This window comes from Ursus arctos, unplaced genomic scaffold (assembly GCF_023065955.2).
Source record: "Ursus arctos isolate Adak ecotype North America unplaced genomic scaffold, UrsArc2.0 scaffold_19, whole genome shotgun sequence".
Classification (NCBI taxonomy): domain Eukaryota; kingdom Metazoa; phylum Chordata; class Mammalia; order Carnivora; family Ursidae; genus Ursus; species Ursus arctos.
In genome coordinates, this window is record NW_026622863.1 from 33,529,262 (window position 1) to 33,544,050 (window position 14,789).

Genomic DNA, 14,789 nt, shown 5'->3' on the forward strand with positions numbered 1-14,789 from the left:
GGCCATCATGGGAGAAAGCATTGTGGACTTACAATGGGTGGTTTCAACTCCTGGCTCAGTAGATCTGGTTTTTGTCTTGGCCCCAAGTGCAAAAACAAAGATCCAATAATAAAAGAAACTGCCATTTACCAAGAGCTCATTATGTGCCAGGCCCTGTGTTAGATGCCTTTTTTCCTCTTAGACCCCAGCAGAAAGGGCCCCTGCTCTGGCCTCGGCATATGGGGGGGGGGGTTGCTGATCCAGCCTTTCTCTGGTAGTGTCCCTTCCTCCCAGAGTGAGGAGTTCATAGGGCCAAAGGGCTGTGCCCACCCAGAGAGGTGCCCTCCCCTGCCGCAACCATGAACCAGCTACCTGGGATCCCTGAATTCTCTGACCAAGGAGCCCCAAGACTGCTTCTAGCACCTGCCTCTCTCTTCTAAAAGCAGGCTGCGCCACTGGTGTACTGGCCTCAGACCCACAAGGTGGCCGGTGTTGTCTGTTGGCTTGGTCGTGCTGGCTGGGGGATCTGTGCAGTGGGAAGAAAAGGGGGCAGGAAACAAAGAACCTGGGTCCAGGGGCTGGCCCTCATTCTGCCTCCCTATTCTGGCTCAGAACTTCAAGGAGTCCTAGAATTCCAAATTCACACATCCTTCCAGACCAGCACTGTGCAAATGAATCCACTGCAATGATGAAACATTGTCTGTCTAATGCAGTAGCCACTAGCCACGTGGGCCACTGAACCGTGGCCAGTGCAGCTGAGGAACTGGATGTTTAATTGTACTTAATTTTAAGTTGAATGTAAATAACCACATGTGGTCAGTGGTTACCATATCGGACAGTGCAGTTCCACATTATGAAGGTCTCTGTATCAAGGTAGGGGGAGAGAATGGAATCTCACTTAACAATTTGCTCAGTGTATTTAGACATAGGGTTGGTGGATCTCCACTCTTGTCCTGGGTCCTGCAAATTTTAGGAACTCTTAAATGCTTTGCATGCTTCTCACCTAATCAGTAGGACACCCCTCTGTGTTGCTTATTGTTCCCATGACTACAGATGAGAAAGTAACTTGCCCAACATTGTAGGAACATCTGTGGGGTTTGTGTTGGGATATGAATGCATATCTGTCTGGCTCCGAGTTACTAACTGATGTGCCTGGCCCTGGACCAGGTGTTTTTATAACCATTATTTAATTGTAACCATAGTCTTTAGACACCATTCAAAGCAACCCCACTTACGGTCACCACCTGTCAAAAAGTTATGAATTGCCCCCATATTTTACAAACCAGGAAACAGGCTCAGGGAGGCATGGGGGCTGAGGGTGGGGAGAGGCTGCTCAGCTCACATAGAAGCCCATAGAGTCCAATTTCACACACAGGGTTTCTGAACCCAAAGTCAGTGTTTTGGGGAATTACCAAGATGGCTGCTTCTCCCGAAAGTTCCCTTGAGTTGAGGGATTTCAAAGCAAACCTGCAGGATTTTGTTGACATTGAGCTGGAAAGCCCTTTCTCCTCAAAGCTGAGCACACTGGCCACCAAAAGCAGCTGAGTCATGTTCATTACTGTTGCATGGAAAAAGTCAGTTTATCCCTCAACCAGTCTGACCAGTTTCAGGCTGGAATTAGAAGACGTCTCTGCAGATGGACTCCCTGCGACGCAAGCCCCGGGCATGCACAACAGGCCTGTTGCTGTCAGGTGACTTAGCAAGACACCAGGAAAAGCCTCCGCTGGTTTGTCGTGCTGTGGAGGTGGAGGCATTCAGAGCTTCTGTTTATAAGACGCCAGCGATGTGCTGGGTGCCGGGCGACTTTTTCCATGCATTTCATCTCATTTAATTCCTACAGCCACCCTGTACAGCACATGTTTTGCACCTTGACAGTGGAAGGAAAGCTTATTGAGTCATGCATTCATTCATTCATTCAGCAGTTACTTCCTGGGAGCTATGTGCCATGCACTGAACAAAATCTGGTCCCGTCTTCAAGGGGAAGACAACATAAAAGAAGGAAGCAGCTCCATACAGGAGATAATTACAGCTCAGGATAAATGCCTTGGTGACATTGCAGATGGAAGTGTTAAGGAAGGGGATATTTGAGCAGAGACCTACAGGATGGGAATGGGCCAGCCTCAGGGCCTTTGCACCTGCTTTGCCCTCTGCCTACAGTGCTCTTGCTTCTGAGCAGAAGAATTGTATTGCAACGGGCCCAGACTCTCCTTTCCTCTGTGTGGCCTTGGGCAAGTCACTTTCCTTCTCTGGGCCTCGCTTCCTCTTCTGTCAATTGAGGGATTGAACTTAACAAATCTCAAAGGCCCCTGCAGTTCAGCTGCTAGGATGTAGCAAATTTGCCCCTCTTCCCAGCAAAAAGCTGCTATCATTCAAATATTCTTTTGATTATAAAATCCCATTTTGGAAAATTTGGAAAGTAGAGAAAAGTTTAAATGAGAAGAAGTCAGCCATAACAATAATTCTCGGCCTAAACTCCATGAAGGCAGAGACTCGGTCTTATTTTTTCTCCTTCATTGCCTAACCTGTACTCACCACCAGTATTAATAATAATAATAATAATAATAATAATAAAAACAACTATGTAGGGGAGCCTGGGTGGCTCATTCGGTTAAGCATCTGACTCTTGGTTTCGGCTCAGGTCCTGATCTCTGGGTTGTAAGACTGGCCCTTCATTGGGTGTTCAGCGTCAAGTCTGCTTCAGATTCTTTCTCCATCTCCCTCTGCCCCCCCCCACTTGCATGTGCATGCTCTCTCTCTCTCCCTAAAATAAAGAAATCTTAAACAAACGAACAAACAAATCAGGGTGCCTGGGTGGCTCAGTTGGTTAAACGTCTGCCTTCAGCTCAGGTCATGATCCCAGGGTCCTGAGATGGAGCCCCACATCAGGCTCCCTGCTCAGCGGGGAGCCTGCTTCTCCCTCTCCCTCTGCTGTTCTCCCTGCTTGAGCTCGCTCTCTCTCAAATAAATAAATAATCTTTAAAACAACAACGTTATCAACTGCAGCTAACATTTATTTGGCACTGACTGTTAACCAGACCCTCTTGTAAACCATTTGTATGGATTATTTAATCTGCACAATAATTTGGAGATGCGTATACTCTTGGCATGATGCATCTACTGTACCTTATTATACAGATGGGGACACAGAACTCTCCAGAGATACTAAGTCACTTGCTCAAGGCCCCATAGCTGATATGTAGGGAAACGGAGTAATAGAAGCCCAATAAATATTTAATCAATTGTTTTAAATCCCTCTCCAGCGTTACCATGATGATGGTAAGGCACTAAACAAAGTCTGATTATAAGTTGAGACCAAGGAATGCCCTCCATAGATCCTTCACTCCCAAGCAATTCTTACTGCCTGTTTGTTTTCCTTTCAGCAGTGGTACATTTTCATAGGAGAAAATCCTGGAAATACAGATAAGTGTAGAAAAAGAAAGTCCCCATAATCTCACCACCTGCTCTCTTGTTAATAATTGGTATATTCCCCCCAGGCTCTTTTCAGTGTAAGTTCTTTTTAAGCTGATTGAGCTCAGACTGCGTATGCAATTTACTGCTTTTCTCAGTATTCTATAAGCATTTCCCATGTTATTATGAACTCTTTATAAACATCCCTTTAATGACTGATGCAGCCTTTTATACAGGTGAATCAACCAATATTTAAAAAGTGAGAACCTACCAGTACATTAATTTCACCTGTGGAAGATAAGGTAGCCCAGAGTGGGAGAAAAGAGCCAGGAGTTCAGGGACCCTACTACCCACCAGCATCATGGTCTCAGAGAAAAAGAATAAAAATACCAACAATATGATAGCTGCTTCCTGTGGTTCACATGAGGTCACAATAAGATGACATTCACTAAAGCACTTTTTTTTTTTTTTTTTAACATACACAGTAAAGCAAGTGTTTGCTCTGGATAACAGTTTTCAATTTTTTTTTTTTTTTTTTGAAAACTGATTCTTTCAGAATGCGGAAGTGGGCTCAAATTTAATCGAACTGGCATCTACAACAGCAAGAGCCCTAAAGGAAAAAGATGACCAAGTCTACTGCCAGCCAGAGTTGCTTTATGAAGGTAAGATGCATCCTCTTTGCAGATGCTTAGGGAAGGGGCAGGCTTTCGTGAATTCCCCTGCGGCCTCTCTGCACCTCCTTCTGACACAGAGGAGCAGTGCACGGACAGGAACCCACGTTATGGTCTTTTTTGTATACGAAAAGAGAATTCTTGCTTATTGTGGCAATCTTGGGCAATGCTGAAAAGTATGGCAATAGACAGAGCCCTCATAATCCCTTCACCCATGGCAACCCTTTGGAAATACCCATGGTTTTTCTGTCATGTCTGGGTTGCTTGGCATATGTCAGGCCCTCTTCTAGAGCTTCCCAGACCTCACCCCAACAGTCTCATCTTTTTATCCTTGACATCAGATGAGTTTGCAAAATTATTATTAAAAGAATTATTAAAATTCTTCATGAACATTAGTTTGACTTAGGTTATTATCTGAATTTGCCAGATTTATTTAACTATTCCCCATGGACACCACTCTCCATGGCTTCAGAAGTTTTTTCCACACCCCCACACACGTGCATGCACACGAGTACTTTTTTTTTTTAAAGACCTTTAAAAAAATTGCAGTAGCCTACCTCTGATTTTAATCATGCAATTCTTTTTGATTTCTATCTTGGATAATTAAAGATGCTTATACTTAAAAAACTAGGTCTATCTTTCCTTGTTCCTGAACCTTCTAATAGAGCCAGGGTAATTATCAGAGGTTCCCTCCCCCTGCCCTGTTACCAACCTTGATCTAATCCAGGGCCTAAAGCAAGTTCAAGGATCCTGGGTTGGGAGCTGTTTTTGTGGACAGGATGCCCAGCCTGGCATGAAGGGTGGATGCTCCCAGCCCTCGGTGATGGGGGCTTCATTGACTGTGTCATTCTTTCCAGGTTTAGAGCTGCCCCGGATCAATTATGCTCACAACGGGAAGCGATACCGCTATGTCTTTGCTGCTGAAGTTCAGTGGAGTCCCATCCCAACCAAGGTACGGATCCCTAGTGACTTGGGCTGGCGTTCCCTGTAATGACTGTGTCTGCCTGCAAAGCTGGCCCCTAGGTTCTCAGACTGGGTGACCTTGATCAGAAAAGGGAGGTCCCTTTGGGGCAGAGGGCAGACCCTAGTGTGAAGTCCGTTTGGGACAGAATACAATGGAAGCAATGACGGGCCGTCCAAGAGAGGCAGCCCTATCTGATGGACTGAAGTGCAGCAAAGAGATCACAGCTGTAGGTCATCCACTGATTTCTTTATTCAGTACGTGTTTATTGAGCACCAACCATGTGCTACAGCATGGCGGCAGTGAGGATAAGGAAGTGAACAGGGAGATCCCAGTCCCTGCCCTCAAGGAACTCACCCTTTCAAGCAGAGGGCTGAAACTTGGAGCATTTGGTTATTGTTACTTGTTATTATTTGTTGAACACTTACTGTATCCCAGGGACTATGCTAAGTGTACAGACATCACTTGTCTTTAATATCTTCATTTTTAATAATAAATGGAAGAGCTTTTCTAAAAAATGCAAGCAGTGCAGAAATGTACAAAGCAAAAAAATTAAGGTTCACACACGCACACACACTCCCCACTAATCCCACAGCCTAAGGGGAAACAGGTCTATTAGGGATTAAGAGAAATCCAAGGATTTGCACTTTTAAAATAACAAAAGGATCGTGTTACACTTTAAATGTTTGCATGGAATACATTCATTTACTTAACACATACAAAAATTGCAGTGTAGCGCCAAATACCAGATAAATTTAGGATTTTTTTTGAACAACCATTTTTATTCCATATGATTCAAAACATTTTATAAAAGAATATGTGAAAAATCTTTTTAACGAGTGTTTCTTATGATATTTAAAGTCAAGAAGTCATCCTTAAAAGTCTGAATCATCCTGGGGTGCCTGGATGGCTCAGTCAGGATTTTTATTTTTAAAAATTCAGTACCTAGTGTCAACTATGGAGTGGCAGGAGGACCTTTGCTTAAAGATGGAGGAGGAAGCTAGCTGCTTTCATTTCTGCTGTTATACTGACCCCAGGTAGATGTCATTTGGAGTTTCTGCTGGAGGGGCTTGATCCCCTCTGTCTATGCACATTGATGTCACCTGTTCCCAGGGAATGAGCATGCTGTCCAACAGGTCACTCCCATGTCTCTCCTCTTTGAATGTACAGATACTGAAATACGATGTTCTCACAAAGTCATCCTTAAAATGGGGACAAGAGCATTGCTGGCCAGCAGAACCCCTGTTTGTACCCACACCGGATGCCAAGGACGAGGATGACGGTAGGACTCCAGGAAGGGGAGCCCGCTTGCTGCACTCTGCTTGTGATCACCCCTCAAACAGAGACAGCGTTTGGGGGCAGCAACCCTCCCTCTACAACCCCCACATCAGAGAGCTGGTGGAACCAGGTTTTGAAACCCAGGTCTGTCTGAGTCCAAAGCTGTGAGGTGAAGGAGTCCCTCAAAACACCCTTACTTCTCACACCAACTGCAAGTTGAGGGGTCCCCAAGACCACCCTCGGTTTTGATAGAAGGACTCACAGAACACTGAAAACTGTTCTATTCCTGGTTACAGTTTATCATAGTGAAAAGATGCAGATCAAAAGAAAAGATGCTCGTGGGACAGAAATCAGGAGAATTCCATTCATGGAGTATCTGGTTGTCCCTGGAGGTCACAGCCCACCCCAACTCCTCCAACAATATCCATGGAATGTCACCAACCAGGGAAGCTCACCCAAGCCTTTGTGTCAGAGTTTTCAAGGGCTTGTTAATGTAGACGTGTTTGGTTAGCTCTGTGGTTGACCTTTAGCCTTCAGCCCCTCTGGAGGTCAAGCTGACATCGAAATCACTTTGCTAGGATAGGTCATCAGGCTGGCAAAGAAAGTCTTATGAGGCAGGACATTACAAGGGCTTAGAGGTCACCTCCCAGGAGCAAAGGTCAGACCTCCCTTTGGGGGGCATTAAATTGTTTACTACACAAAAGCCCACTCCCTTTCCACTTTAAAATTCATTGTAATGACTGGGACAGAATTCTTAAGCATCTCAAAGCATGTATCTTCTGCACGGAGCACCTTTAAATGTGTATTTGTGGCCCACCTCTCTTTTCTAGATTTCCATATTACCAAATGGGCTATTCCTTCCTTGATTCTGCCTTTGCCCCAGAAATCCCTGCCCACACTCCTGGGGATGCTAAGGAGGGCAACCAGAACCATGGTGGGGCTGTCCCACTGAGCTGCCAGCTGCTTCTCTTAGGTGAGGAGGAGTGGTTTTCTGCCTGGGCTGTGTCTTCCTACTGATCCCCCATGGCATGGCACACTAGGCGGGGACCCCATGTTACTGTCATCTCTGAGGTGGGGGATTGTTGGTAGCACCTTCTGCTGAAGCTGGCCTCCCACTGGGCCGGTCCAGGGCTTCCCCCACAATTCTCTTGTGGGCAGGGAGTAGCAATGTCTTCATTTCACCAAAGGAGAGGCTGAGGGAGGGATGCAATTTACCTAAGGCCACACACCCAGTGCCTACAGAGTTAGGATTTTAATCCAAGCCAGTCTGACTTCAACTACGTTCAACCACCCTGAGACCCAGGAGGCCTTGGGAGGAATCATGAGTAGTTGCTGGAAGTTTAGGGGCATTATTTCGTTTAATCCTTTATCCCTTGAGAATGAGTACTTAGAATATGTCCATTTTACAGAGGGAAAGGCCGAGGCTGCTAGTGCACTGCATGTGCATAAAGTGGATTGGGCTCATTCAAATGTCATTGAGTGCAGCTAGCCTGAGTTTAGCTAAGTGCCATATATTAGCCTAAATGCAGCATCAAAACTGATTCTCTATAATCAGACTTTCTAAATTGTAGGCAAATAGCCATTTTCCAATGCATGCAATACTTTACAAAATGCTTTCATTATTCACCATGCAAGAGATTCTCTGAGCAACCCTGTGGGGGCAGGGAGGATTCTCCTTACTCTGCAGATGAACAGACTAAGTTTCGGAGAGGTAAAGGGACTATCCCCAGCAGGGCTGGAACCAGGTCTTCTGATTCTTACTTCCCTGACCTTTCCCTTCTGTTCCCACAGAATCTCAAGTTCACGTTCCTTTTGTTTTGATTCCATACTTACTTCAAAGAGGACAGGGAGATAGAGCTGAGAAACTTATCCCTGCAGTGGGAGGAAGTTCAAGTCTGCACTTCTACAAAGTGTCTCTTTTTGTTTCCCCAAAGGGATTGTCTTATCAGCCATCGTCTCTACTGATCCCCAAAAGCTGCCTTTTCTGCTTATTCTGGATGCCAAGAGTTTTACAGAATTGGCTCGTGCATCCATTGATGTAGAGATGCACCTGGATCTCCATGGGTTATTCATCCCGGACACAGACTGGGACGCGAGGAAGCAGGCCCCTTCCCAGGAAGAGCCGGACGGGGCTCCAGACTGCTGCGAGGCCCCGCAGACCTGACTGGGCTGGGGCCTGGGCCATGGGCCCTGGGAAGAACTGCTCCCCTGGCAGGCTCCCACAGGACTCCAGGCTTGCTCCCTCTCTGGGTGAAGGGGAGGTCCTGCATTTTGTTTTGCACTTACTCTTTCTGTGGTTGCTTTGAGACAAAGGTATGGAAATAGTGCTTGTCAGTGTCTTTTCTTTCAACTTATTTTGGCCATAAAAATCTCGTTTGAAACTGGATCAAATATTTATTGATTAGCTCAAGCACTTCTAAGAAAGCCCTTTTCCTTTATTACAATGACAGTGACCAGAAATTGTATTAAGTCACATAATCATCCTTCTTAGAATGAACAACCACTGACATCTCAGAGAAGAGACAAGTAAATATTTATCGCTGCTCCTTCCTGCTGCCCCTTCTCTCCCCCTTTCCAGTAGACTAGCTTGTGCATCTAGTAGTTCTAGCTTTCTCCACCATGCCCTGTTAGTAAATTAGGTGGCCAGGAAGACATATAGCTTTGTGGTCATTCCACGCAAGACATGGCATAATACAAAATAATAAAAACTTTAAAGTCTGTTCCAACCTTATTTAATTTTTGCATGGCTCCTTTCCTCTAAAGTTCTTCTGAGACAATAATTAATAGAGGAGCTGGACAGTTTGTAGCCTGCTAGATGCCCCACTGGACAACCAGTGGGACAGCAGATTGGTGTGGGTATCCCCCTTTGCAGGAGGGGGTTGAGAGGGTGGATGCTGACCCAACTAGCTATGGCCAGGGAGCCAGAATCCAGGATTGAGGCCCAGGCCAGGGCTGGCATGAAGAGTTCTTGTCTAATGCTGAGAACTAGGGCAGTGAGCCATGCCAGTGTCTGTACAGGAAAGTAGGTTCCCCAAGCTGAATGTGCTGCCAGATGGGCCAGGTGTTTGTGCAGAGGTGAAAGGAGGTTGGTGGTGGGGATGGTGGAAGCTGGGAACAAGCCAAGAAGGGTCCCATGTGAGCACTGGGAGCCCCATGGGACAGTTGAGTCTCACCTTTGTAGTCTAGTGGGTGCCTGGTTTAGAGACCCAAAGGCAGTCTGGATAATTCCAACATATCCTTGTCATAGGGTTGGGGGAGCTGGGAGCCCACCCTTATTCTGCACCTGCCTGCTGCCCTGAGTCTGGATTTCATTTGGTCACCAGTAGGGATTCAAAGACATGTCTCGAGGACAGGAAGGAATCTCTGGTGACACTGCATGGAGTACCCCAGAGGGAGCAGACCTCTCAAGAATGGTCTTGGCTTTTGCCCTCTGGCCGCCATAAAGCCATACTTAGCTCCCACTCAAATGTAGGCTCCATCAGGTCTGGGAGTTGGGTTTTGTTTGGGGGGTGGTTTTTTTGGACATTTTTATTGGAATAATTGTAGATTCATATACAGTTCTAAGAAATAATACAAAAGAGATCCTGCATGGACTTTACCAGGTTTTACCAATAGTAACATTATAGTGTAGTGTTGCAACCAGAAGGATCTTGACATTGATTCAATCCACAGATCTTTTTCAGATCTCCCCTGTTTTACTGGCACTCATTGCTATATGTGTTTAGCTCTATGCAATTTTATCACGTGTGTAAATTCCTGTATCCACCACCACGGATGGTGAATGAATGGCTCATCAACACAAGGATTTGTGTGCTGCCTTTTTACCCCTATACCAACTTTCTCTCTCCATGACCCCCCACTTCCCTAGACCCTGGCAAGCACCATTTCTAAAATTCTCTCATTCCAAAACTGTTACATAAGTGGAATCGCCAGTATTCGCCTTTGAGGATTGACTTTTCCTAGCAGAATTGCTTGGAGATTTATCCATGTTGTTCTGTGTTGGGTAGGTTTTTGTTCACTACTGTATCCTCGGCATGTAGAACACTATCTGCTGCATGACAGACTCTCAATAAATATTTGTTGAGTGAATGCAAGAGTGAATTCCTTCATCAAACAGGTTGTTATTCGATAGTGTACCAACAAGAAATGGATATTTTCCAAATGATCTCCTGGGACAATGAGGAAGACAATTCACAGGAAATCCAATGACAGCACCCAAGACTCCCCATGCAGGTTCCTCTCTCTGCCATCCCTGATCCCTCCTCTCTCTCTTTCCCTGTCAGTTCCTCAAAACCCCTCTCCCACCCCAGCATTTCCACTTCACCCTTGGCTTCTAGATCACATTAAACAAAAACATGGCCCCTGGGAATGGCAGAATGAAGACCATCTCTGCTTCCTTTGGGGATCCCAGCACCTCCGGCCTTCATGAGATCAACTGGGAGGAAATACCAGCTATGGTGGCCTAAGAAAAATGTGACTGAGATCTGCATTCAGAGAGCAGGAGTGGAAAAGAGGCGACAAATGTGACACCTACTCATTACTCTACTTCAGATATTTGAGAAGAGGGTGGAATTAAGAAATGCTTCCCCCACCCCCATTCTCCTCAATTCCAATTGCCAAACAGTATCCAGACCTACTCACGAAAAAGGGTGCAGTTCTGTGGGGAAGAAAAATATGTCTGTGGTTTGTTTACCTTGTTTAAGATGACAGGTGAGATACCAGACTGATGAGGAAGGCTGGCACACCAAATCTTTTTTTCTCAGTTTCAAAAACACCAAAGGTCGATGACAGGATACCCGATTTATCTTGAATCTTAACACCATCGTGTTTCATTATGCACAGGCCAGAGTAATTAGCTCAAAAGGCCACAGGAGCTAAGACGCATGTGCCTTTCTTGAAGGCACCACAGGACAGTGCGTATTCCCCTCCGAGCCTTCCTTGTTGTGCTTCATGTGGGTGTAACACGTGACCAGGAAGTTCTACAGGAACAATCAATCACTCAGATTTGTTTATTGCTTTGATAAAGCCACAGCATTTCACAAGTGCCCCGAGATGTGTCAGGTACTCGGTAAGCCCTCAAATGTTCGCTGACCCACTAACTTTTTCCTTCAAAGGTTTTTCTAATTTGATTCCAGTTCAAGAATAAGCTGGATGTAAACTTGGACAAATCAACTCACGACCGTCTAAGTGCTTTCAAGCTACATCCGCATTACCGGTTCACACTCACTTCCTCCCAACCAAAGTTACGGAGCGTCGGGCTGACTCCATTAAGAAGGTTGCTGGTCCAGGTTAAGTACAAACACCTTTGATCACTTCTTAAGTTGTTTAAAGACTGTTTGGGTGGTATTTAAATGGCCAAGGGAAGTCTTTCCTGCGGCAAATTGGGACATGCAGACAGAAGAGTCATTACTAGCTTCCTCATCAACAGGGCTGAGACCTGTGGCCTCTACAGCTCAACTTCCTTCTAGGTGTTTGGCCCAGCCAGGTGCAGACACACAGGCACACACACACGCACACAGGGTCGGCTGAGGTCAACCACCAGCAAAGAGGCTGGGGATTTTCTTGGACAAGGCAAACAGAGAGATGTGGAAGCACCATGTTGGGCAGGGTGGGGATGAGCCAGCCTTCTTTCCTCTTTGTGACCAGGAAAGGCCTCCTGGAAGAGTGTGCCTTCAGGAGCTGCTTGAGTGTTTGGAGGGAGCACCTGGCAAAGTTCTGGTCCTTTCAGGCTGATAGTGTAGCTCGTGAAAAGGATTTGGGGAAGGACGTGGGTTGACTGAACAAAGCAGGTGGAGGGTGACTTCCCCAAGAAAGAGCAGTTGAAAGAGTGAGAGAGAATTAGGTGAATTTTTGTGTGTGTCTGATTATAAAAATCATATATGTTCATCGTAGAGCACCTGGTTACATTAAAAAAAGAAATGAGAAAGACACCCATAGTCCCACTATCAAGAGAAAACCCCTGAAATCATTCCAGTGTGGTTTTTCTTCAGTATTTAAAATATTTTTGTGCACAGCGTATATAGTAGCAATTGGTTTGTAACCTACCCATCAGTTTATAACCTGCTTCTTTCACCGAACATATACTACAGGTATTTTCTCAAAGTACTAAATTCTTCTAATGGGAGCACGTTACTTCATCTTTGGGACATGGCATGATGTACACTATCCTACTGCTGGACGTTTAGGTTGTTTCCAATTCTTGACTATTATAAATAATGCCAGATCAGTAAGTTTGTGCACACGTTTGTTTCTAGAGCTCACCCCTTCCCCCGCTCTGTATTCAAGTGGTTATTATTGCAATTTTCTTTGGCTAGATTCCCAACTTGGTATTTCTGAGCCAAAGAGTAGAAAAACAAGGTTTTGGGTGTTCTTTGAAAGGCCTAGGGTTTAGGTTTGATTCAGAGGAAACTGAGAAGCCACTACAGAATCCAAGAAGCTCACATGGTCAAAGTGGCTGGAGGTCACAGAAAGAATAGGGGGTACATGGTAATATAACTTTCATCCAAATCCTCCCTTCCTCTTCTTCCCTATTCCACCTCCTTCATATCTTCCCACTCCGTGCAGACACTTGCTCTTTTCCAGGTATATATTCACTTCACTCACGCATTCACCCATTCAGTGATAACCAAGACTGTGTTGGCATTTAATGGTGAGCACAACTAGCACCTCAGAGCACCTCAAAGCACAAGGGAAACAGACCGACACCATTCAGTGGAATGGCGATAAGAAAAGGGAACACCCCAGGGGACACGCAATGCTGCCTTGAAAACGAGGGACGGCTCATATGGGAAGGATGGCAGCAGGGAACTAGGGGAAATGGGCGATTCCAGTGCTGAGGCCTGGAATCAGGGGAGGAGTTGGCAAATTTAGAAAACTTGAACTGTGGGGTAGAAGCTGGGCAGAAAAGGCAAGTTTCAGCCAGAACCCCAATTTATCTGTACTCATGTAAGAAATGGAATTGGCATTAACGAAAGAGAAATTTCTAGTGACCTCTTCAAGGACAATCAAGGATTGATAGTCCTTCTTCTTCTTCTATTTTTTTAAGATTTTATTTATTTATTTAGAAAGAACAGGGGAGGGGAAGAGGGAGAGAGACTCTCCAGCAGACTCTACCCTCAGCACAGAGCCCAACGCGGGGCTCAATCTCACGACCCTGAGATCATGAGCTGAGCCGAAATCAAGAGTTGGATGCTTAACTGACTAAGCCACCCAGGCTTATATTCAGTGCTGTGTAACAATCACCACTAATTTTAGAACATTTTCATCACCCCCAAAAGAAACCCTGTCTCCATTAGCACTCTCTCCTCCTTCTGCGCCCCCAGCCCCCAATTTTAGACAGTGACAAATCTGTTTTCTATCTCTGTGGATTTGCCTGTTCTGGACATTTCATGTAAATTGAATCACACAAGGAATGGGTTTTTTGTGACTGACTTCTTTCACGTAGCATAATGTTTTCAAGGTTGGTTTATGTTGTTGCATAAATCAACACTTCATTCTTCTTGTGGCCAAATAATACTCCATTGTATGAATACCCCACATTTTGCCTATCCGTTCATCAGATGATAGACATCTGGGTTGTTTCCTCTCTTTGGCTATTGTGAATAACCCTGCTATGAACATCATGTGGACATATGTTTTCATTCCTCTTAAGTATATTCCCAGGAGTGAAATTGCTGTGTCATGTGATCATTGTGTGTTTAACATTTTGAGGAACTGCCAAGCTGCTTTTCAAAGTGGCTGCACCATTTTACATTCCACCAGAAATATATGAGAGTTTCTGTCTATCTACATCCTTCCTAACCTGTTATTGTCTGCTGTTTTTATTTTAGGCATCCCAGATACAATGAAGTGGTATCTTATGGTTTTGATTTGCATTTCCCTAATAACTAATGATGTTAGACATCCTTCCATGTGCTTACTGGCCATGAGTATGTCTTCTTTGGAGAAATACCTACTCAAATCTTTTGCCACTTTTTTTTTAAATAGGCTCCATATCCAGCGTGGAGCCCAATGGGGGCTTTAACTCACAACACTGAGATTAAGATCTGAGCTGAGATCAAGAGTCAGATGCTTAACCAACTGAGCCACCCAGGCACCCCTCTTTTGCCATTTTTAAACTGGGGTATTTGTCTTTTTATTGTTGAGTTGTAACGTTTTTTTTATATATGTTACAGATGTAAATCCCTTATCAAATATATGATTTGCAATATTTTCTCCCATTTTGTAGGTAGTCTTTATTTTCTTGATGGTGCCCTTTGAAGTACAAAAGTTTTAAAATTTTGATGAAGTCCAACTTATGTAATTTTTAAAAATTTCTTCTACTTTTCGTGTCATATCCAAGAAACCATTACCTAATCTATGGTCCCAAAGACCTATTCCTATGTTTGCCTCTATGAATTTTATGGTTTTAGCACTTACAGCTAGGTCTTTTGTCCATTTGGGTTGATTTTTGCTTACAGTGTGAGGTAGGGGTTCTACTTCACTCTTGCATA

General features: G+C 44.9%; 1 protein-coding gene and 1 long non-coding RNA gene across 6 annotated transcripts in view; one reads left to right on the forward strand and one right to left on the reverse strand.

Moving 5' to 3' along the window:
• The window catches only part of BCO1 (beta-carotene oxygenase 1), a 71,988-nt gene extending 61,602 nt beyond the window's left edge, over nucleotides 1-10,386 (forward strand). Inside the window, exons 18-21 of the mRNA XM_057314673.1 lie at nucleotides 3,944-4,049; nucleotides 4,916-5,010; nucleotides 6,190-6,301; nucleotides 8,232-10,386. Coding sequence (XP_057170656.1) covers nucleotides 3,944-4,049; nucleotides 4,916-5,010; nucleotides 6,190-6,301; nucleotides 8,232-8,461 — 543 coding nt within the window. The 3' untranslated portion in view covers nucleotides 8,462-10,386. The remainder of the gene's footprint in view (nucleotides 1-3,943; nucleotides 4,050-4,915; nucleotides 5,011-6,189; nucleotides 6,302-8,231) is intronic.
• Nucleotides 1-14,789, reverse strand: part of LOC113252532 (uncharacterized) — a 55,307-nt gene that overhangs the window by 25,301 nt on the left and 15,217 nt on the right. The gene's annotated exons all lie outside the window — the stretch shown is intronic.